The following is a 25129-nucleotide window of genomic DNA, read 5'->3' as shown; positions in this document are numbered from 1 at the left end:
TGCAGCACTGGGTTTGAGCCCACGGCCGCATCTCCGATTCAGTCCTGATCAGCCCCCGTCTCTGCCCCTCCTACCGGTCTTGGTGCTTCTTCAGTTCCCTGGTTGTAGGGCTTCTGTTCAGCCAGATTTCAGGAGGTTCTGAATGATGGTTGTTCTGTGTTTTAGTTGTAATTTTGATGTGGTTGTGGGAGGCGGTGGGTGCAGCTGTTACCTACGCCACCATCTTGTTTCTCTAGATCTATATTTTTTAAATCCTCACTGGAGGATATTTTCTCCATTGCTTTTCAGAGAGAGTGGAAGGGAGGGAAGGAGGAAGAGAGAGAAAGAGAGAACATCCATATGAGAGAGACACATGGATTGCTTGCCTTCTGCACATGCCCCGACTGGGGCTGGGGATCGAGCCTGCAACGGAGATATGTTCCCTTGGCCGGAATAGAACCCGCGGCCCTTCATTCCAAGGGCCGGCACTAACCACTGAGTCAAACCTGCTAGGGCAGGGCTTTTTTTGTTTTCCCATTTTGGCTCCCTGTTTGGGTTTGATTCTATGTATTAGGTAGATCTGCCAGGACTTCCATTCTTTTGGATTGTTTCTGGTGCAGGCCAATGTCAGATGCTGTTTGTGACTGGCCTTGAGTACCCTTTTTGAAGCTTTCTGCACTCCACAGCTTATGGTTCCCTCTGCTGGTGCTGGGTGCATTTGGAAAGGACCAAGATGTGCACAACGGTCTGCTTTTCCAAGCCCTGGGTCCAGAAGCAAATCAGGCAAAAACTATTTCACGTATTGTATTGTTCATTTCTGACTGGTTCTTTTTATGGTTACTATTTCTTTGTTGAAGATCTTTTAACGTTTACTATTTCTTTGTTGAAGTTCTCCCTGAGTTTCTTTAGCAACCTTATAACCAATGTTTTGAACTGTGTTTCAGGTAGATTGCTTGCCTTCATTTTGTTTGTTCTTTTTTGAAATTTTGTCTGTTTTTTTCATTTGGGACAATTTTTTTTGGCCCCTCATTTTGGCTCTGTCTCTGTGTTTTTTTCTATGTATTAGGTAAGTGAGCTATGTCTCCCAATCTTGGCAGGGTGGCCTTATGTAGCATGTGTCCTCTGTGCAGCCCAGTAACACTGTATCTCTGATAACTGAGCTGAGTGCTCCAGGAATGTCCCTTGTGAGGGTTGCGTGTACCCTCCTATTGCAGTTGAGCCTTGATTGCTGTTGGCTCTTCAGTAGGTTGTATTGATCCTCAGGCTGTTTTTCAAAATTGTCCATGACCACAGCACATGGGTTGCTGTGTGGGGACTAACCCCTTACTGTGCGATTCACCCCTGTGGGCTCTGGTGTCTGTTGAGACCACCTTTTGGTAGTGCCTTTTGTGGAGCTTATTAGGTAGTATTCTGTTGTCTTCTGAAGCCAGCCACCAGGTATCTTGGTTTGGGGCCTCTTGGGAGGGGCTTTGGTGAATGCCCATGTCAGCCACTTTCTGTGAGTGACTCTGGATCATCTGTTAGGAGCTTCAAAGTGCTGGACTTAGAAGTATGTGATTGAGGCCATGTTGCAAACTGAGTCTGGTTGCCTCTAGTGTTATGCCTGGGCCAGCTCATCATAAGATAAGGCACAGGGCACCCTGAGTCCTGTTACCACCTGCTGGCTGCCGGTAAGGCTTAGCTGTTGATAGAGCCTTGGTATGTACATGAGTTGGCTCTGTTGGGGGAGGGCTCAACATGGTTTCCTCACACTGGCCATGCAGGAGGAGGGCTCAACACTGTGAGAATGGTGGCTGTCCTTTCAGTCACTGTGCTAAAACCACACAAGTCAGTTTATCCCTGTATGTCTTTGGCACCTTCCGAGTTGCTGTCTCTCTGAGAGCCCAGAGTGAGTGCCTGCAAGTGAGCATATCTATGTGCAAGCTCTTTTAAGAGGACTCCTGGCTTCCCAGCAGTTCTCTTTCTCACCTGGATGGATGGAATCCCCACTCATTTTCACAGCTAGATGTTTTGGGGGCTCCTCTTCCCAGCACTGTTGCTCTTGGCTGGGTAGCTTGGTGTGGGGCTGGAACCTCTTGCTCCTCAGGGAAGGCCTGTGTAAGCTGAGATATCCTTGGGATTCTAAACGAACCACATGTGGGTTTTGAGCCAGCCAGTTTCCTGTCTTTGCCCCTCCCACCAGACTTGCCATGGCTTCTTGTTTATATCCTTAGTTTTAGGACTTATGTTCGGCTGGTTTTCAGATGGTTCTCCAGGTTGCTTGTTTATAATTTAGTTGTAATTTTGATGTCATGGGAGGAGGAGACCACAGCGTTCACTGACTCCACCATCTTGTCTAGAACCTCTCGTTCATTTTGGATTTTATTATATTTGAGTCTTCTTTCTTTTCCTACCTATTCTAGCTAAGAATTTTTTAGTTTTTGTTTTTTTTAAAGACAGTTTTAGCAATTTTTTCCTTTTGTTTTTCTCATCTCAATTTTTAAATCTATACTGTAATCTTTATAATTTTCTTTCTTGTATTAACTTTGGTTGTAGTTTTTTCTTGTCTTTCTGGTTCCTTAAGATGTAATGTTAAGTGGTCAATTTGAGGGTTTTTTTTTTCATTTTTAGTGTTAGCATTTATGCCTATAAATTTCCTTCTTGGTACCGATCTTGATGAATCTCTTAAGTTTTTGGTACGTTGTGTTTTCATTTTTATTTCTCTCAGGATATGTTCTAATTTCCCTTGTGATTTCATTGGTTAACAGTGTGTTCAATTTCCTCATATTTGTGAATGTTCCAGTTTTCCTTCCTCTATTGATTTCTAGTTTTACTCCATTTTGAAATTTGTTAAGTTTTGTTTTGTGGCCAAACATGTGGTCAGCCCTTGAGAATGTTTCACATATGTTTGGAAGAATAAGTATTCTGCTTTTATTGCATGTAGTGTTCTGTATGTTGCTCTATGGCATTTTTTAAATTCTTGGTTCTTCATTGATATTCTATGTGGTTGTTTTGTATTGACCTTATCATTCATTATATTACAGGGTTTGTCTGTTACTGGTTTTGCCACTCCAGGTCTCTTTTGGTGGTTATTTGCATGGAATATCTTTTTCCACCCTTTCACTTTCAACCCTTTTTTATCTTTGGATCTAAGGAGTGTCTCTTGAATTGTGTTTTTAAATCCATTCAGCCAATTCCTGCCTTTTGATTGGTGAGTTTAATTCATTTACTTTTGTAGTTATTTCTAATTAGGAAGAATTTCTGCCTTTGTTTCCACTATGTCATTAACCATTTTTGTCCTTCAAATCTTGCCCTTTTCAGGTTTAGTTGATTATTTTTGTATACCATTTTGATTTCCCTCTCATTTCATTTTGTGTGTGTGTGTATATACATATATATATATATATATATGTATGTATGTATGTATGTATATACACATATATATATATAGTGATTACTGTAGGGATTGCAATTAACATGCTAAATTTATGACAATGTGATTTGAATCAATACTAATTTAGCTTCACTAGCATACAAAAATGCTGCTGCTTTATAGGTGCGCTCTAACCCCATTACATTATTGTTATCATATATTACATCTTTATATTGTGTGCCCTTTAACACCGATTTATAAATATTTTTGTGCATTTGTCTTTTGAGTCAGGTGGAGAATAAATCTTGGAGTTATAATCCAATAATACTAAGTACTTTTATATTTACCTATGTAGTTAACTTTACTATAAACCTTTATTTCTTTATATGTCTTTGAGATACTGTCTGGTGTTGTTGTTTTTTTTATCTTTTTTACTTGAAATCTTTTTAGAATTTCTTGTAAGACAGGTCTACTAGCTACAAACTTCTGCTGATAAAGCTGGTTCTGACTGTTTCTGATTGTTTTACACTATTTCTGTGAAGGGAATGGGTGTTTTGAACTGTCTACTCCGCCATTTTTTCATTGTCACCTCATTAGCCAAGTTTCCTGGAGTTATAACTGAGGTTAGTTATTCTATTTACTCTTCTTTGAGCCTCCTTAGTTTATTTGTGATATTTAAACTCACCTGTGTCTGAGTCATTACATTATCAGTGTTTATTAATCTGTACACATTAACTTTCATGCTTTAATAATTTAGGTTGGCTCATATGGTAGAAAACCCCATGAATAGCAAGTGATAACTTTTCTTTTTTAGAGCTAGTGTGGTTTTCAAGTGATTAGTTATAGGATACACTATTTTAATATATTTAATTTTATTACAATGGCTGAAAATGTGCAATTATGTAATGTAGTTGTCTTTTAATAAATTTACTATCAATTTTGGTTTATTAACCTTTGAATAGCATAAGAATTACATGGAATATTTTTACTGTATAGAATAAAATTTCAGTGAATAAAAGTCAGATTTCAGTGATAGTCATATGATAAGGCCAAATATTATATTCTATCCAAATTTCATTCAAGTAAACTTTGTTTACTTTTGAATGATATTTCAAATGGCTTGTTAGCTAATATTTTAATTTCTAGCAAAGGCAGTTGCTTTAAGTATATGAAAGTGATTACACGTGCATCATAGATTCATTAGATGTTAGCATTCAAATAGACTTTAGGGGTAATCTGCTCCATTTTGCTAATCTTACATATGAGACACCGAAAAGTCAAATGTCTTGTAGCATAAAGCGATAATGAACAAATAATTTAAAACCGAGGTCTCCTAACTTCTAGTAGAATGACTGTCTAGGTACATCATTTTAAGATTTTTTTATTCAGTTCTCTTTGGCTTATTTTTATTATGTATATTAACACCTGCTCAACTTTTTTGGAATTTTGATGTAAGGACTACTGAAAGAGGAAAATCCACAGAGAATTTCAGAATAGTTGAAGCTGTCTTTCTCTTTTTTTTCTTGGTTTCTATGTCATCAGGACATTCAAAATCAACTGAAAAGTAGAGCCAATTTAAATGAGAGTTGCTAGTAACAAAAGTTTCAAATTACCTCAGATTTACTGTGGTGTTTTTTTTAATTGTTTACTTGGCAGTTACTTATAAAAGACTATAGTGAGTACCAGTAAGTATAGTAGGCTGTGGGTCACAATAGGAAACAGACATACTTGGTCTTTCCATTTGTGAACCAAATGGATGAGGATATAGGGATATAGACATTAAGTAATGACAGAAAAAGAAAAAGAAAAATTGGAAATATGGTTAAGAAGCCTGCTGTCATGATACTCTCTGGTGTGGCTATTTGACTGTATAAGGGAAAGGAAGATTTCCCTGAAATAGTTATGCCTGAGCTGAGATCCGAAGGATGAGTAGGAGTTAACTAGGCAAATAAGGAAGAGAGTTCCAGGCTGAGAGAAACACATGTCCAAAGGCTCTGTGGTGATAGGAGTATATAAACACATGGCAAGGTGCTATAAGATGAAGCTGGAGAGGTAGGTGGGAGCCTAAGTATGCAGGGCCTTCTGGGTTATATCACAAAGCCAATAATCTTAATAATTATAGCAATGTATTCTTAGGTATTTAGGAGGTAGTCAAATGTTCCAAGGAGTGTTGGCTTATGGCAGGAATGGGGGGGGGGAGAATGTATTCTTTAATAATTCTTCAAGTGATTCTGATAATATCTGCGCAAATTTCTACATATAAGTTTTTAATCTAGAAGTGTGTGATTGTACAGACTAGTACAATAGTTCTAAATATTTTCATGGATTGTGAAGATGCCCTTAGTTTACAGAAAATATAATGGTGAGAGGGGACTCACAATATCAATAGTATATGGACACATTAGGAATAAATTTATTTAAACTGTTTAAAACCCTTGTGGCCAAAGCTAGTAATTGTTACTGAAGATCATAAAAAAAATTGGAGTAAATGGAGAAAAATACTAGAATATTCAATATTACACTTGTTATAGTAGAAAAGCGTGGATGGGCTTTCTCTGTTGCTAGTGGGAGTGAGGTTCTTGGGGTACTGTTGGAATAAGCATTTCTGGAGGCCCCCACAGGAGGATGAGATGTGGTAGAAAGCTATTTACATGGAGTTACATCTCTGCATTTCCAAAGTCTCATTTCCCTTAATCCAGTCTTGGAAGATGTGCACCTGGGGATTCAGTAGAGCTAGAAGCAAAGCCAGCGTCCAAAGTTTTCATTCCATATTACAGCCGGGTCTGGTTTAGCATTAAGCGAGTTGAAGTCCATTAGTCCATCGTGTGTGGCTGTGGGCCATGTGGGCAAATGCAGGAGCGTGAGAGCCCTGCAAGCCAGGAGTCAAGCTTGAACTCCTTTGTTTAGGAGATTAAATATCTCAAATCCTCCAGCACTTGCAGTGGCCACGCCTACTCTGGCCAGTGACCTGTTCCTAGGTATGACTTACAGGCAAGTACCTTCCCTATGTCACCTGAACTTTACTGGGCATGCACCCATTCTTTCCCTGTCCAGTCCTGTCCCCAAGGGATCAGCAGGGGAATAGACCTGTGGCTTCCTGGGGAGTGTTAAACTGCAGCTTCCTGGCAAAGCTGCACAAATGAATGCCTATAATATTTGGCCTTTCCTTTGCTCCTTTTCAGCTATTCGTAACTAGGTTAAATTACAGTGGTATCACACTGATATTGATTCTTCTCAAATTAATTAATAGCTTTAATGGAATTCCAGTTGAAATCGCTACAGGATTTTTTGAGGAAACCCTCACGTAATTATCTTAGTAGCTTCTGTAGAAGAATAAACTGGTGAGAAAAGCAAAGAAGATTTTGGAGAAAAAGTACTACGTATGTTTTTGTAGGGAGGAACTTAGAATACCAGATACTATATTTTGTGTAAATTAAACAGTACTGGTATTGGCATATGAATAGACAGGGAGATTAATGAGACCAAATATCAAGTGTTGAAACAGACCTAAATATAAATTTAGTGTTTGACAAAATTGTCGTTCCGCCCCCCCTCCTCCCCCCCAAGGATATGCCTGGGCAAAATTTATTTTATTAAGTGCTTTTCTAAATAACAGAACTAAAGGAAACTGGCTTTAATGAATTTTGGTCGAGGTTTTCCTGAGGACTCAGGTAAGATTTCATATCTTGATTTCCTCAACCTTCGTGCTCATTCCAAGAGGATCTAAAAACCTGGTTTTGGGTAATTGTGGATTTTTTCATTGTCAGATCTGGACAAGGCATATACCCTTTTTGGATCTTCATTTATTTGTTTATTCATTTGTTTGTTCACTTAACAAATCTTTATTCAGTTATTATTTACCAAATCTTTTCATTTGTAAAAAAGCTTTAGCTGTTAAAATTCTATGAATTTATTGTGATTTAGTGATATTTAGGGCTTTCGCAGAGAGTAGAATTGCTTTTGAAGGAACTGAAGAAAGAAGCATTTAGAGTTTTGTGTTTATTTATTTATTTTTTAAATACAGTATTAATTTCTACCACCCCAACATGTTGCCTCTGTCAGTTACCAATCTGTTTTCTGTATCTGTGAGGTTGATTTTTTTTAGATGTGATACATAAGCATCTGGTATTTTTCTTTCTCAGTCTGAGTTATTTCGCTTAGCATAATGCCCTCAAAGTCCATGTTGTTGCAAATAACAGGATTTTATTCTTTTTTATGGCTGTATAATATTGTGTGTGTGTCCATTTATTTATTGATGAACTCCTAGGTTGTTCTCACATCTTTAAAATCTTTAAATTCTTTAAATTTCAAATCAGTAGGAGAAAAGACTGAGATGTTTACTTAATACTATATACAAAAATAAACTGAATGGATTAATGATTAAATATAAAATGAAACCTTATATCAGTGATTTTCAGTCAGTGTGCTGCAAAAATTTTTAAAACATGCAATTCCTGACTATTTAGTCAGGAGCATTGACCTCTTTTCCCTTAGATTGTCAAATAAAAAAATAACAACAGCCAATACAACAATAGCCCTTTGGTGTGAATGAATCAAAGTCATACCTGCTTTTCTTGTCAGATCAGTAAAAAATATATTTTTTGGTGTGCCACAGAGTTTTAGTAATTAGCTTATGTGTGCCATGAGATGAAAAAGGTTGAAAATTTCTGCCTTATATCAACAAAAATAAATGATATGACCATTTATCTACCCCCAAGGTAAGAGTGGATTTTCTAAGTATAAAAGCAAAGAAATAAGTAAAATAGATAAATTTGAAGATGTAAAATTACATATTTCTGTTTCAAAGATAGCATAAAAAGATCATTTTTTTGTAACATAATATTCCATAGTATGTATGTACATTTTCTTTATTCATCCGTTGATGGACATGTACGTTGCTTCTACATTTTTGCTCTTGTGAATAATGCTGCAATAAATATGGGAGTGCAGGAATGTTTTTGAGGTCCTGATTTCAATTCTTTTGGATAAATACCCAAATCTGGAATTGGTGGATCATATGTTCTATTTTTTAACATTTTGAGGAACCTTCATACCATTTGCCATAGCAGCTGCACGGAAATTTCTACCAACAGTGCACAGGGTCCCAATTTTTCCACATCTTCATCAACACTTATTTTTTTCATAATTGATCACCGTGATTTGATTTATATTTTCCTTCTATTAATTTCTAGTTTTATTATGTCTTTGGCAGAAACGATACTTTACATAATTTCATTCTTCTTAAATTTGTTTAAATTTGTTTTGTCACCTAATAAGTGATTATTTTCAGGAGAATGTTCTATGTGTACTTAAGAGGAATGGGTATTCTGCTGCTGTTAGATGGAACATTTCGTTAAGTCCATTTGGTTTACAGTATTGTTCAAGTTCTCTAATTTCCTATTGATCTTTTGTCTGTATTTTTTCTTTTACTGAAAGAGGGATATTAAGGTCTCCTACTGTTGTTGTGTTGCCGTGTATTTCTCCCTTTATTTCTGTCAGTTTCCTTCATATATTTAGGTACTCAGGTGTTGAATGCATGTGTATTTATAATTGTACTGTAGGAGCTCCAACCCCAGAAGCACCATATTGTTCTTTCCTAGTCCAAAAAAACCACTTGGGGTACCAGAGGGGAGAGACATAGCCTTTATTACTTACATCTGGGGAAGACCCAATGGTTGCCAGTCAGGTGAGTTTCAGCACTTGGCCAGGGTAGGCTAGGGGTTTATCTAGCCAGAGGGGAGAGGAAGAGGGAGGGAGCTGTGCTGGGAAAAGCCTGCATGCAGACCATGGACAAACAGCCTGGTGACAAACTTACTCTTGTTAACCTTCAGGGATGTGGGAAACACTTGGTTCTGTGCTGCTCTGCTCCTCATGAGTGCTGGCCAGGCAGACACCTTTCCACTGACTGGGCGGGGGGATTAAAACTTTTATCATTATATAATGTCCTTGTCTTGTGACACTTTTTGAAAAAATTATTTTTATTGTTGAAAATGTTACAGATTTCCCCTTTTCCCCCCCATTTACCCCTTCCACTCCTCACCCCAGCCTTCACCACACTATTGTCTGTGCCCATGGGTTATGTATATATGCATATAAATTCTTTGGTTTATCTCTCCCCACCCCCCCACCCCCAGATTCCCTCTGAGATTCATTAGTCTGTTCCATGCTTCTATGTCACTGAATCTGTTTTGTTCATCAGATTATTGTGTTTAGATTCTACATATAAGTGAGATCATGTGATATTTGTCTTTCTCTTATTTCGCTTAGCATAATATTCTCCAGGTCCATTCATACTGTCCCAAAGGGTAAGAGATCCTTCTTCTTTACAGCTACATAGTATTCTATGGTATAAATGTCCTACATTTTTTTTATCCACTCATCTACTGATGGGCACTTGGACTGTTTCCAGATCTTAGCTTGTGCTTCTATGAACATAGGGGTGTATATAGTCTTTCTAATTAGTGTTTCATGATTCTTAGGATATATATTCCTAGAAGTGGATCACTGGGTCAAAAGACAGTTCCATTTTTAGTTTCTTGAGGAACCTCCATACTGTTTTCCATAGTGGCTGCACCAGTCTGCATTCCTACCAGCAGTATACCAGGGTTCCCCATGTCCACATCTTTCCCAGCAAGTGTTATTTGTTGATTTGTTGATGGCAGCCATTCTGACAAGTGTGAAGTGATACTTCATTGTGGTTTTAATTTGCATCTCTCTGATGATTAGCGTTAAGGTATCTTGTGACACTTTTTGAGTTAACATCTATTTGTTCTCATGTGGTTACAATTTGCATGGAATATCTTTTTCTATCCTTTTACTTTTAGCCTGTGTGTCTTTTAAGTATAAAGTCTACAGACAGCATATTTTGATCTTGTTTTAAATCCATTTAGCCACTCTCTTTATTTTGGAGAACTTATCCTTTAAAGTTTAATTATTGATAGATAAGGACTTAACTATTGTCATTTTTGTTAATTGTGTTCTGTCTTGCAGCTCTGTCCTTCCTGCTTTTCCGTTCATGCTTTCTTTGTGTTCCATTGACCTTTTTTGTTTTTAGTGATATTATTTCTTTTTTTTTGGTTTTCTTTTGTGTATCTTTTATAGGTATTTCCTTTGTGGTTATCATGGAGCTGTCATAAAATATCTTATAACGATGTATTTTATGCTAATAACAACTTTGATCATTTATAAAAACACTATAGTTTTAATATACCCTCACATCTTATATTATTGATGTCACAATTATATCTTTTTATAATGTATTTCAGTTCAGTATTTCTAGTTCTAGTTATTGTTTTTGCTTTTATTTTTAACTTCTATACTAGGAAAAGTGGATTTTGTACCACTTTTAGATTATTATAGTATTCTTTATTTGTCTATATACAGAGTGGGGCAAAAGTAGGTTTACAGTTGTTCATATGGAAAATAATATGATAACTAAAAATAATAATACAGGAATAAACCCTGTTTCACATGCTCACAAGTGTAAACCTACTTTTGTCCCACCCTGTATTTACCTTTACTAGTTTGCTTCATACTTTCATATGCTTTTTTGTTGCTGTTTAGTTCCATTTCATTTCAACCAGAACAATCCCCTTTATCATATCTTATAAGGGCAGCTCTAGCATTGATGAATTTCCTCAACATGTGTTTATGTGAAAGTCTTTTAAAAAAATATATTGATTTTAGAGAGAGGGGAAGAGAGAGAGTTAGAAACATCGATGATGCATCAATCTGCTGCCTCCTGCACACCCTGTATTGGGGATCGAGCCCACATCCTGGGCATGTGCCCTGACCAGGAATTGAACCAGTGACCTCTTGGTTCATGGGTCAGCATTCAACCACTGAGCGACACTGGCCAGGCAAAAAGTCTTTGTCTCACCTTCATTTTTAAAGGACATTTTTGCTGGATAAAGTATTTTTGTCTGGCAATATTTTTCTTTTATCACTTTTAATATATCATTTCATTCCCTTACGTTGTACAGTATTTCTGATGAGAAGTCTATTATTAGTCTTATTGGGGCTCCCTTTTATGTGATGAGTGACTTTTTCTGCTTTTCAAAATTCTCATTTTGTCCTTGACTTTTGACAACTTAATTGTAAGGTATCTTGTGGATTTCTTTGGATTCATTTCTTTTAGTCTTGTTTGAGCTTCTTGGATCTGGTTATACATTTCTTTCTTCAGATTTTGGAAGTTTTCAGCCATTATAATCTTTATGTACCTTTCTCTCTCTCTTCTGAGACGCCTATAATATGAAGAGTGATTCATATTATGGTATCCCTTAAGTCCCTTAGGCTTTTTCACTGCTTTTCATTCTTATTCCTTTTTATTCTTCTGAGTGGATAATTTCAAATGATCTTTCATCAGGTTGGCTGATTCTTTGTTCTGTTTGATGAAGTCTTGTGTTGAACCCAGCTATTGAATTTTTCAGGTCAGTTTTTGTGTTATTTAGCTCCAAATTTTTCTTTTTTATATTTTCTGTCTCTCTCGATATTCTTATTTTGTTTGTGCACCATTTTCCCAAGCTCATTGAGAATCTTTAAGACAGTTATTAAAAAAATTTTGTCCTATCATTCATATACCTTCATTTCTTTAGTGTCAGTTTCTGGAGTTTATTTATTCCCCTTTGACTGTACCTTCTTTTCCTCTTTTCATGTTCCTTTTACCTTGTGTTGGTATCTGCACATTTAAAAAAATAGTGGTATCTCCTAGTCTTGACTCACTGGCTCTGACTTGGAAAAACCTTCACCAATCATTGCATCTAGAGATTTTGGGGGCCTGTGGGTGTATTTTCTCTAGACTTGTATTTATAGATTTGTAATTAGAGAGATTTGTTAGTTTCTTTTTTTGTCAGGGCCTTATAATTTCTCTCTTTCACTTGTGATTATCTGCTATACTTCTGGTTCTCTGAAATAGTAGTGCATCACTAAGGTATTTCTTGTTCTCAGCTGCCCTAGGCATCTATAATATGCCAGGTCTAATCAGTGCTCTGAATTGAGCAAGACAGAAACTGGTCCCTTAGACAGCCTCCTGAAAAACCAGAATGTTGGATGCATGCTTCACTTCTCCCCCCCCCCCCCATGGTATAAGCCTTGAGTTGTGCACCTTCTCCTGATCATGCTGAATATGCAAGCCACTCATTACTTTACATTGTTCTCAGTATCCCACAGGCATCCAAACTATGTTTGTTTTGTCAGAGGTTCAAGTGAGGCAGAAACTAACCCCTCAGGCAGCACCTGGAAAGGCTAGGATGTTGGACGCATGTTCCACTACTATCCCTCACTATCAGGAGGGAAGCCTTAAGTTGTGTGTCTCCTCCCAATTGTGCAAAGCCATGTTAACTGTAGCAACACACCAACTGCTTTTCCTTTGTTCTTTGCTGCTCCCAGGCATCCAAACTTTTCTGGTTTCATCAGTACTAATTAGTGAGCTGAGACAGAAACCAGTACCTTGTGTAGCTCTCTGTAATTCTGGGATGTTAGATACATGTTTCACTCTCTTTTTTCACCTGGTGGAGAAGTTGCAGGATGGGATGATCTTTCTTGGTGCTGAGCTCTGTCAGCTTAGGGGAGGGATTCATGTAGATAAAGTGAAATTGGTCTTTTTACCTTTTTCAGTGCAACTGTTCTTGACTTTGTCATTTGTCTAGGGCACTGTAGCGTCTTAACTGGGATGTGGAATTCTCATAAAGGTATTTTAGTCCATATATCATTGTTAGCTTGGTATTTCCTTGGAATAAAAAGTGCTGGGACTTCCTTTTCTGACATCTTGTAACATCACTCCTTCAACTCTTTTAAGTATGATATATATGCAGAAAAATGCAAATATATGTTTACAGCTTGATGACTTAACAAACTGACCAAACCCATGTAAATTTGTGTCCATAATGCCATCATATTCAAAAGACAATTTATTGTTGCATATAAAACTCCAGGCTAGACATTCTTTTCCTTCAGGACTTTGAAAGTCTTGCTCCATTTTCTTTTTGCGTCCAGTCTAACTTTTTGAAAATCCTGATGTCAATCTAATTCTTTTTACTTTATGTTATTTGTTCTTTCTAGCCTCTTGTAGAATATATTCTTTTACTTTGATATTTCTAAGTGAATATGTCTAGGTGGTAGGTTGGTTTTTTTATTTCCCCTCTTGGCATTCTGTGTGTTCTTCCAGTATGGGATCTTTCCTCTTTCATTTTGGTATATTTAATATCTCATTTTTATAAATGTTTGTTTCTCTACATTTTAAATTTTTCTAGGCATCATATTAAAAAGGTGTTAATACTTATACTTTTGTGTTCCTTTATTAAACTTATGCTGCTTTTAAAATCTAATATTGTTATTGTCTTTTCAAAGCCCTATTCTCCCATGTATCTCCTTCCTGGACTGTTCATTCTTAGGCTTTTTATTGTGTCTCCTGCTTGCCCCCTGTTATCCCTTGCCCTGGATGCCTTAATATATTTAAAAGCTAGTATATTCCTTTATATTCTTCCAACAAGCAACACTGAAGGCTGTTCCAACTCCAAGGTAGTTTTGATGGGTACAAAACAAGGTAAGCCAGGTGTTCGGGGAGGTGCCAAGCAAGTCAAAACACACAATCACAGTTCTTTGAGAACAAGACCCATGTTTCCTCCTCTGGTACCCGTAAGTCGTACCAGGAATAAGAGATGCCATCCATCCCCATGGCTACCTTTGGAACTGGGGAATGGCTTATGGTAGGTGAGTATGTACAAGTGTCCTAATGTTTTCTACTGAAATTTAGCAACTTCTTTCTTCATATATACTCCCTGGTTGTTATAAGTTTCATTAGATTCCATAGATCTAAAAAAAGTTGTTTCTGTCAGTTTTTGACAACTTAATCATTGCTTTAGTGGAGGTACACATTTCTGAAGTTCCTTATTCTGCCACTTTTGGTGGTGTCACTCTTTATTTTTAACATCACAGTTGCATTGATGATTTTGCCACAAATTAAACAACATCATGTGTGCCAAATTAACAGCAGCTAATGTTACTGATACTAATATCGATATTGTTAAGAACGTACATCTCCTTTCTACCACTTCCTGGCTATGTGAACTTGAGCAAGGCAGCCTCTCTCAGACTCAGTATCTAGTTTGTAAAATGGGAATAATAATAATAACAATAATAAGTACCTTGTAGGGTTGTAGTGAGAATGAATTTAGATAATGTAATGTTGAGCAGGAGGCCAGCCAAATAGTGCTTGGTGGATGGTTCTTACTAAAAATTATTATAGTATAGCTCTTTCTAATTCACATTGCTTTATAATGTAAAAATACCTTAGCAAAACAAGACCACAATGAAAATATGAAAACTGGATAAAATACTAACTACCCTGGCCTTCAGTGAATCTGTTCTTTTATTCTGGGCTAAGTATCTCCAGGGATTGAAGTTCATATTTTAGGTGAATGAGAGAGGGCAGTCCAGATATATCTTATCATTACATTTGTCTTACTGTCATATTTGTGCCTACATCTGTCAGTTTTAGGTTATAAACTGTTAAAACATAAAGGATCATGTATTTAAATTTTTGTTTGATAGTAATCAACCTTTTTGTATTGCAAACGTGAATCTAAGTTAAGATTGATATGGCAATTTAGAGCAAAGTTTGTTTACTCTTGAAACATTCTTAAGTGACTTTAAGGCTCTAGGTGCTTCTCTTAAAGGCATTTAGGGAAAAAAACAACAGTTTTTAAAATGCTTCTAAGAGAGCTGTTAGTTTTCTCCCTGGCATTATGTGAAAATAAGTGTTGCAGCCATTGTGTGATTTAGGTCATCTTATGGAATTTTCAAAGTGGTGTTGAAAAGAAGATTGATATTTTTAGAAAAAAACTGACAGATTTTCAGGGCTCAAGTACATAAATGGTATAAGTGAGAAGCAGCAAAATTAAGACATTTTTGTGTATGTTTGAAAGGGTGCAATATCTTTGAAAAGGGATGCTTTTCATTTGAAAAGCAAATGCAGTTATTTTGGGCAGTAATTGCGTTACCAGAAATACAGTTGCATTCTATATCTTGTCTCTGTTTATTAGACCATAAAGAGATAAGGGAATAGAGGTTAACAACCTTCTCAAGTTTGAGTGCCATTAACAGTACTAAACTGACAATTAAAAAATAGACATATGAAAAAATACTCAACATCACTAATCATCAGAAAGATGCAAATTAAAACCTCAATAAGATACCCTGTCACACCTGTCAGAATGGCTACCATCAATAAATCAAAAAATAACAAGTGCTAGTGAGGATATGGAGAAAGGGGAATCCTCATGTACTGTTGTTGAGAATGTAGACTGGTGCAGCCACTATGGAAAACAGTATGGAGTTTTCTCATAAAATTAAAAATGGAACTGCTGTTTCACCCAGTGATCCCACTTCTAGGAATATATCCTCAGAATCCTGAAACACCAGTCAGAAAGAATACGTGTACGCTTATGTTCAATGCAGTGTTATTTATAATAGCCAAGATCTGGAAACAGCCCAAGCGCCCATCAGTAGATGAGTGGATAAAAAAAACTGTGGTACATTTACACAGTGGAATACTACGCCGCTGTAAAAAAAAGAAGGAACTCTTATCTTTTGTGACAGCATGGATGGTCCTGGAGATTATTATGCTAAGTGAAATAAGCCAGTCAGAGAAAGACAAATACCATATGATCTCACTTATATGTGGAATCTAATGAACAAAATAAACTGAAGAACAAAATAGGACCGGAGGCATAGATACATGGAGCAGACTGAGAGCTGTCAGAAGGGAGGGGGGTGAGGGGACTGGATGAAAGCAGGTGAGGAAATTAGCCAAAGAACATATATGCCTATCCCCTAGACAAAGATGGAATGGGGGGTGGGGGCTGGGTGGAGGTGGGCAAAAGGGGGGGGGGGAATATCTGTAATAGTGTCAACAATAAAAATAAAGTTAAAATAAATTTTAAAAATTAAAATAAGTAGAAGAAAATGAGAAATCTATCATACATGAAAAAATTTTTTTCTTTAACCTGAGCAGTAGTAATCTTAAGGCCTTTAAAAAAATTATAATAGAAAAGGTGTTTATGTATTTTCAGAGCTAGTTGGAATATTTGTAGATAGCTCTATTTTATAAGCTAACCCAGCAAGCATTGAAATGTACCATACTCATGCACAAAATGCTGTGGTATGTTCCATTGGAGATATAAAGATAAAAGAGCCTGTCCTGAATCTTAAGAATTTTACCATGTAATAGAAGAGACAAAACTATGTGTGTAAGTTACTATAGCATAAGATAGAATGTGAAGTATTAAAAACTACTTTGTTTCTAAATGTATATATGTGAGGCAAAATGTTAAGTAAAATAATCACTTGTGTAAAATCAACTATATTAAATTGTAAAGCAAAACTGTATACACATGGAAAGCAAATGGGATATCATTAATTAACTATAATATACTTGACAATGATAAAGTAACAGATTACACAGTATTATAGTAGCAAATGACAGTTAAGAAAGCCAATATACTAAGTCACATTTTTAAAGATCTGGTATTCTGTAATGGCTAATGGATGGCTTGGTATCATCTTCAACTAGGCTCTCCAGGCATGGCCGCTGATAGAAAAGAGGACATGTTGGCATGGTCATGCAGGAGGAGGACTCCACACTGACCCGAAAGAAGGGGTAAGAGCCAATAACAAGTAACTGGAAATTCATAGATGATTGTGTTTGCATAAAAGGTATATCAAAGATTACCATATTCCAGAATATTTTGATTGACTCATGTAACTGTAGGTTTTCTAATACAAAACCATAGGAATTGACCATTGTTTTATAGAAGAGATTTTGTCAGGCTTAAAACAAACAAAATTCATGATTGAGTAAAACGGACAAAAAGTTATGAACCTAAACATTTTAGTGCTTTATTAAAATAGCATTGGTTGAGGTTATTTGTTATATAATTTGTCCTTATAAATAAATAGGTAAACTAGATATAACACAATTTGTGTGCACGTGTATGTGTATATTTTAAGATTAACATTTTCTCTTCTGTATAGTTATTTTAGAAAGATCCTAGAATGTCCCCTACCTTCATGGTAAATCCTCCATCTACTTGATCCATATTTAATTACCCATATTCTTTATCTTTATTATTATAATCAAACAGACAAGTTAAACAGTAAGGCCACTGAAATGAAAAGATTTAATTGTATTATATTTTTTCCATGTAAGTGAAAATGTCATTTGAATACTGTTATATAATTCTCCATGTGGTCCTCTTACCCTTAGCTTGCCTTTGTTTTTTCTTCTGACTTGATCCAACCAGGATATATATGGAATCTCTAAATGGAAATGACATTTTTAGGATTATTGGCAATTAACAAATTTTATGTAAAGGTGTTCTCTAAATTGTAGAGAGATAAATATTAGTTATTTTATTTGTGGGAAGAAAACCTTTCCAGTGCTTTTCTCCCAGTGTTTGTTTGATCTCCAAAATAGCTCCTTTCACAGAACTCAAAACACAGTGCTTTCATTTTCATATTTCTATCCCATTTTTTTATTTACTTCATGGCTGTCTTTAGAAGCAGCAAAATATTATAAAATAGAATTTTTAAAAATTAATAGAAGTATTGAAGTGTGTTTCTTCATGTATTCTTGGCATGGTATTTGCCAGCTTTCAGGATTGTCTGTCACCAAGGCCTCTTAAGGATAGTTGCAAATAATGCTCTAAACACACCAAAAGTATGTTGACTAATAAAGGAGAAGCCGTCATTCTGTTAGCCTCAGGCTTTATAAACTTCAAGATAGTTTCTTTATTCTCCAGTAAAATTAAACAAAGCAAAAATTATTGTAGCACTTTATATTTGGTCTCTCTAGCTTTTTTCCCTTCCAGCTTTGTGTTAGGTAAAGGGGATTATAGAATAATAGAGTTGAATGCCACACCAGAAAAGTGGCAGTATGGAGTTCTAGTTAAGAGCCTGAACTCTGGAGCCAGACTGCCTAGATTTGAATTTTGGCTCTACCACTTCCTGTAATGGAATGACCCTGAGCAAAGTTATTTAATTTCTGTGTGTATTAGTTTCTTCATCTGTAACATGGGGATTATAATCATACCAAATGGGATTTAAATGTGTTAAATCCTCACACCATGTAAAGCTCTTAAATAATGCCTGGTACATAGTAAGTGTTCACTAAACATTAGCTGCTGTTACTATAATGTGAGATTGTAAATCCTATTCCTCTACCATTATCCATTCATTTAAAAAGTATGTATTGAATACATACATGCTTTGTGCATAACTCTATGTTAAATACTGTAGAAACAATAATGAACAAGTCACAGTCTCTGCTCTCCAAAAACTTAACAGTTTAGATGGTAGAACATCTAAATTACCGTGGAGAAATTTTATCACTCCAACAAATCATAAATTTTACCTTATAACTAACTGAAATCTCTACTGCTTTTTTAAAATGCATTTCCACTTGTATGTTCTTAACAACCATTAATCAGCATTAATAATGCTGCTCAGAAGATCTTTAAAGAGTGGTAGTTTCAATATTTGGAAGCTTCTGTTTTTAAAATAGATGAATTAAGGAATTGTTTTATAATAGAATCTTCAGATTTTTAAAGGATTTTGGAGTTATTCTCCTACATTTAAACTTTTTTATGTGCCTCCTTTGAAGAAGTATCTGTTAGTAAACTTACTTAATTTTGTGCTCATAATAAGAATAATGCAGAACTTAATATTAGGGCTACTTCCCAGACTTTACTTGATATACTGTTTTTTAGTGTTAGAAACACGTCCTCATTGACTGGATATAGTCAGAAACTAGTAGTATTAAAAGAGAGATCAACAGTCAGAGAGATTTGGTATAAATCTTGATATAATAAAATGAAGTGAAACTTGGGGTATTAAAAATTGGAGGATTGGGGAGATACTGGAATAGTGAGTCTTCAAGCTTGTTAAAATGAGTGGACATGCAGACCAGTGGGCAAGAATACCTGGATGACATGGAAATACTTTTTTCTAGCTTTGATTTTTGTCCATCATCAAGTAGCCTTAACCTTTCTTTTATTTTATAAAAAGGAGTGACCTTTTTTTAATCCTTACCTCAGGATATATTTTTTAATTTAATTAATTTTTTTAGAGAGAGAGGAAGGGGGAGAGAGAGAGAAAAAACATCGATGTCAGAGAGAAACATTGATTGGTTTTCTCCTGTACGTGCCCCCACCGGGGATCCAACCTGCAACCTAGATATGTGCCCTGACTGGGAATCGAAGGACATTCCAACCAACTGAGCCACCCGGCCAGGGCATATGAGTGACTTTTTATACCTGCTACAACATGGATGAATCTCAGATACCTTTTGCTGAGCAAAAGTAGCCAGAATAAAAATGTTACATACTGTCAATCCCATTGATCTTTCTGGAAAAGGCAAAACTGTAGGAGTAAAGAGATCAGTGGTGGCCACGAGGTGAGAGGCCAATTGGCAGCAAAAGGTAGCAGAAGAGATGCTTAAGAGTGACATGATTGTTTTCCTGCCTGATTGCCATGAATCTGTCAAAACCCCTAGACCCTGATGCTTTTAAAAAGATTGAATCATATTGCATGTCAACTGTAGATAAATAAATAATTAAATTTTAAACAATGCACTGGCCAGCCAACTAGTACTAGGTTAGCACTGTAATGGGTGGAGAGGGGGTGGAGAGAGGTTGCTGGAGACCAGTGGACCTGTTGAAGTTTTGAGGGCTCTCCCTCCTTTCAGTTTCCTTAGCCTTGGATGTCTCCTTGCCCTGTACATTGCTCAGGCCTCCCTCTGGATGAACACCAGAACTACCCAACCAGAAACACCAGAGCTTGGCTCAACCTTGCCTCCAAGTGCGGGATAAGCAAAACTACAAAGTGCCAGTGCACACGGTGGGCTGGAAACCACAATAGCCTCCAACCACAGAGAACCCAAGCCAGGAGCCAACATGAGCTCCTGGTCGGTTCCTGCGTCCAGATCTTGTCTCCAAGAATGTTTTAAAAAAATTGACACACTCAGAGCCTGTGCAAGAAGGAGGGTGGTGCGGGCTTTTCTTGCTAGGTCCCCTGAAGGCCTTGTCCCCTCCGTGAGACCAGCATGTAAAAAGATGCTCCAAAGACAATTGTCCACTGCATCTTGCTGTGCTTTCCCTCCCAATGGCCCACTACCCTGTCGAGCATGGAAACAGGTCCACCAACATGCACCACACCACAACTCATTGGGAGAAGAGGCATGGACACCCACCGCATGTCTAAAACCACCCAGGGAATGCCTTTATAAGAGCGACCTTATGATCTTTGTATGATTTCTCAAATTAACTTCTCTTTAGGATAGAGAATTCACTAACTGGCAGTGTGAATATTAGTCACTTTTGCAGTTTGTTTTTTCATTATAAATGATTAACTGTTGGGTAGAAATCTATCTCGTGTAGCATAAGCCATTTTTTTCCCCTAGGGACTTTTCACTGCTAGGTAAGATCCTCGTGGTTTCAGACCAGCAGCTTGGAAAACAAACCTTGAGGTATAGAGAAAGTAACAATAATTGTAAAGTTTTTCCTTACAATATATCTTTCCTCTCCTACCCATAAATTCACTATACTTATATACCCACTATGGGGAAAATTTTTCAGTTACCCTTTGGGTTTTTCCATTATACATCTACTCAACTTACGTGTCTTAACCTAGCTTTCATCAAGCCACTGTTATTGAAGTAGTATTTAAAATTATTCCTTTAATTGCAGTTAGTTATCTTTAGCTTGAATGGAAGAGTTCTCTTCTCTGGGCAGTTTGCTTATGCCTGAAATTGTGAACACGTCCAAATTCTCTGCTAAATTAATTCTTTAGGGAGTGCTTCCTTTAGCAGCATGTATACTGAAATTCTTTAGGGAGAAAATATTCAGCCTATAGACCACATTTGTATAAAACAAATAGCATTCATGAATTTTTGGTATATATTTTTCTTATCACAAGTTTTGCCCCCAAGTAGTTTCTTTCTAAACCAATCCCTTGATTCTGTGAGTTAGAATTTTTCATACTATTAGAATTTAGGAATGTCTCTAAAAGTAGAATTCTTAAATTCCTCATCAGGAAAAGAAAAGGGGATTCTTCTATTTTTATCAAAAGATCATTTTTTTACTTTTTCATTTCCCCATCATAGCCCAATACCCTCTAATCTCTTGAAAGGAATGGGCTCATGGTGGAAAAAATTATTCTAGCTTCGGTGCTTTACAGTGTTTTCTCTCTCTTTTTTCTTGTTAATCCTCACCTGAGGATATTTTTTCTGTTGATTTTTAGAGAGAGTGGAAGAGTGGGAGAAAGAGGCAGAGAGAGAGGAAGAGAGAGAAACATCTATGTGAGAGAAACACATCAATTGGTTACCTCCCGCACGCACCCCGACTGGGGCTGAGGATAGAACCTGCAACCCAGGTATGTGCCCTTGACTGGGAATCATACCCACAACCCTTCAGTGCATGAACTGATGCTCTAAATACTGAGCAATAGCAGCCAGAGCTGTTTTCTCCTTTTTTAAAATTTAAATTCCAGTACAGTTTACATTCAATATTATTTTATATTAGTTTCAGGTATACAGCATGGTGGTTAGCCCTGGCTCCATATTTATTACAGTATTATTGACTATATTCTCTATGCTTTATTTTATATCCCCATGATTATTTTGTAACTACCAATCTGTACTTCTCAGTCTCTTCACCTTTTTCACCCAGTCCCCCAACCATCAGTCTGTTCTGTATATCAATTAGTTTGTTTTTTATTTTTTCTATTCATTTAGTTATTTAGATTCCACATATAATTTAAATCATATGGTATTTCTTTTTCCTGGACTGACACTTCATTTGGCATAATATCATCTAGGTACGTACATGCTGGTGCAAATGGTAAGATTTCATTCTTTTTGGCAGAGTAATATTCCATTGCATATATGTATCAACGCCTTGTTATCCACTCATCTGTTAATAGTCTGTCTGTTGAGTTGCTTTCATATCCTGTGTACTGTAAATAATGCTGCAGTGAACATACGGTTGCATATATTCTTTTGAATTAGTGTTTTCGGTTTCTTCGGATATATACTTAGAGATGGAATCGCTGGATCATAAGAAGCTTCCATTTTTAATATTTTCAGGATCCCCCACACTGTTTTCCCATAGTGGCTGTACCAAACTGCATTCTCATCAACAGTGCACAAGGGTTTCCTTTTCTCCACATCACTAAAACTTGTTGTTTGTTGATTTATTGAAAGCCATTTTGACAGACTTTAGATGATATCTCATTGTGGTTTTAATTTGCATTTCTCTGATAATCAGTGACGTTGAGCATCTTTTTATATGTCTACAGGCCATCTGTATGCACTTTTTGGAAAAGTATCTGTTCAGATCCTTTGCCCATTTTTTAATTGGATTGTTGGTTTTTTTGGTGTTGAGTTGTCTAAGATCTTTATAAATTTTAGATATTAATCTCTTATCAGATGTATCATTGGTGAATATGTTCTACTAAAGTAGGTTATCTTTTCATTTTGTTGATGGTTTCCTTTGCTGTCCAAAACCCTTTTAATTTGATGTAGCACCATTTGTTTATTTTTTTCTTTTGTTTCCCTTGCCCCAGGAGATATATTAGAAAAACATAGTGCTAAGAGAAATGTCAGAGATTTTACTGCCTATGTTTTCTTCTAGGAGTTTATGGTTTAGAACCTTATATTTCAGTCTTTAATCCTTTTTGAGATTATTCTTATACATACTATAAGAAGGTGGTCTACTTTCATTTTTTGCATGAATCTGTCCAATTTTTTCAACACTGTTTATTGACTAGACTGTCTTTACTCCATTGTATATTCTTTCCTCCTTTGTCAAATATTGAGTGACCATATTTTGGTTGTATTTTGTTCAAATGATCTAGGTGTCTATTTTGATGCCAGTACCATGCTGTGTTGATTACTTAGCCTTGTGATATAGATTGATATCAGGTAGCATGATAGCTCCAGCTTTGTTTTTGGGAAATAAGATTTCTGTGGCTATTGGGGATCTTTTTTGATTACCATATAAAATTTTGGATTATTGGTTCTAGTTGTATGAAATATGCAATTTGAATTTTCATAGTAATTGAGTTGTGGTTTTGTTGTTGTTGTTGTTTTCTGTTTTGTAATCCTCACTGAGGATATTTTTTCCATTCCTTTTCGGAGAGCATGGAAGGGGGGGAGAGAGAGATAGAGTGAGACAGACAGACAGACATCGATGTGAGAGAGACACATCGGTTAGTTGCCTCCCACAGAACCCCTGACTGGGGTGGGGATTGAGCCTACAACCTAGGCACATGACCTTGGCTAAAATCAAACGTGGGACCCTACAGTTTGTAGGCTGACGCTCTAACCACTGAGCCAGACTGGCCAGGGCTTGATAGAAATTGATTTTAATCTATAGATTGTTTGGGGTAGTATGTATATTTTAATGATGTTAATTCTATCCATGAACACTGTATATGCTTCCACTTCTTTCTTTTTAAATTTCTTTCTTTTTACAACCGTGGTTAAATTAATTCCAAAGTATTTTTTTAAATTTTTGATGCAATTCTAAGTATGATTGCTTTTTTAGTTTACCTTTCTGATAGTTCATTATTATTGGTATATTAAAATGTCACTGTTTTCTGAATTTTTGTTTTGTATCGTGCTACTTTACTAAATTCATGGATCAGTTCTCTAGTTTTTTGGTGGATTCTTTAGGGTTCTCTATGTATAGTACCATGTCATCTTTAAATAATGACACTTTTACTTCTTTCTTTCCAGTTTGGTTGCCTTATATTTCCTCACCTTTTCTGATTACTTTGGCTAGAAATTCCAGGACTATGTTGAATAAGAGTGGTGAAAGTGTATATCCCTGTCTTGTTTCTGATCTTAAAGGGAAACCCTTGTAGTTTTTGCCCATTGAGTATGACGTTAGCTGTAGGTTTGTCATTTATGGCCTTTATTATTTAGAAGTACCTTCTCTTCCCACACTGTTGAGAGTTTTTATCATAAATGTTTGCTAGATTTTGCCAAATGCTTTTTTCTGCATCAATTGATAAGATTTTATGATTTTTTCCCCTTTATTTTGTTTATGTGGAATATCAGGTTAATTGGTTTGTGGATATTGTATCAACCTTGCATCCCAGGAATAAATCCCACTTGATCATGGTGTATGATCTTTTCAATGTATTGCTGAATTTGGCTTGCTAATATTTGGTTGAGGATTTTTGTATCTTGTTCATCAGGGATATTGGGCTATAATTTTCTTTCTTTGTCATGTCTTTATCTGATTTGGAAATAGGATGATGCTTGCATCGTAAAATGGGCTTGGCAGTCTTCCCTTCTCCTGAATTTTTTGGAATAGTTTGAGAAGGATAGGTGTTAGTTCTTTGAATGTTTGGTAAAATGCACCTGTGAAGCTATCCAGTCGAGTATTTTTGTTTGTTGGGAGGTTTTTTTTTATTACTGCTACTATTTTGTTGATCTCAGCGTTAACAAAATTTATTTTTTAGCCTAATACAGGCCATATATGACAAACCTACAGCCAACATCATACTCAATGGGCAAAAACTAACACCATTTCCCCTAAGAACAGGAACAAGACAGGGTTGTCTGCTTTCACCATTCTTATTCAACATAGTACTGGAAGTCTTAGCCACAGTGATGAGACAAGAAGAAAAAATAAAAACCATCCAAATGGGAAAGGAGGAAGTAAAACTGTCATTATTTACAGATGACATGATATTGTACATAGAAAACTCTAAGGACTTCAACAAAAACTTACTAGA

General features: G+C 36.2%; 1 protein-coding gene across 2 annotated transcripts in view; it reads left to right on the top strand.

Moving 5' to 3' along the window:
• Positions 1-25129, top strand: part of ABCB7 (ATP binding cassette subfamily B member 7) — a 124150-nt gene that overhangs the window by 22476 nt on the left and 76545 nt on the right. Inside the window, exon 2 of one of the 2 annotated variants that reach the window (XM_081125833.1) lies at positions 16902-16988. The exons of the other annotated variant lie outside the window; for it this stretch is intronic. Within the exon in view, the coding sequence (XP_080981959.1) occupies positions 16902-16988 (87 nt within the window). The remainder of the gene's footprint in view (positions 1-16901; positions 16989-25129) is intronic. 2 annotated transcript variants of the gene reach the window in all.

The sequence above is a fragment of the Miniopterus schreibersii genome (assembly GCF_964146895.1).
Source record: "Miniopterus schreibersii genome assembly, chromosome: X".
NCBI classification, from domain to species: Eukaryota; Metazoa; Chordata; class Mammalia; order Chiroptera; family Miniopteridae; genus Miniopterus; species Miniopterus schreibersii.
Note: the sequence above shows the minus strand (reverse complement) of the source record. Positions and strands in the feature narration are given on the sequence as shown.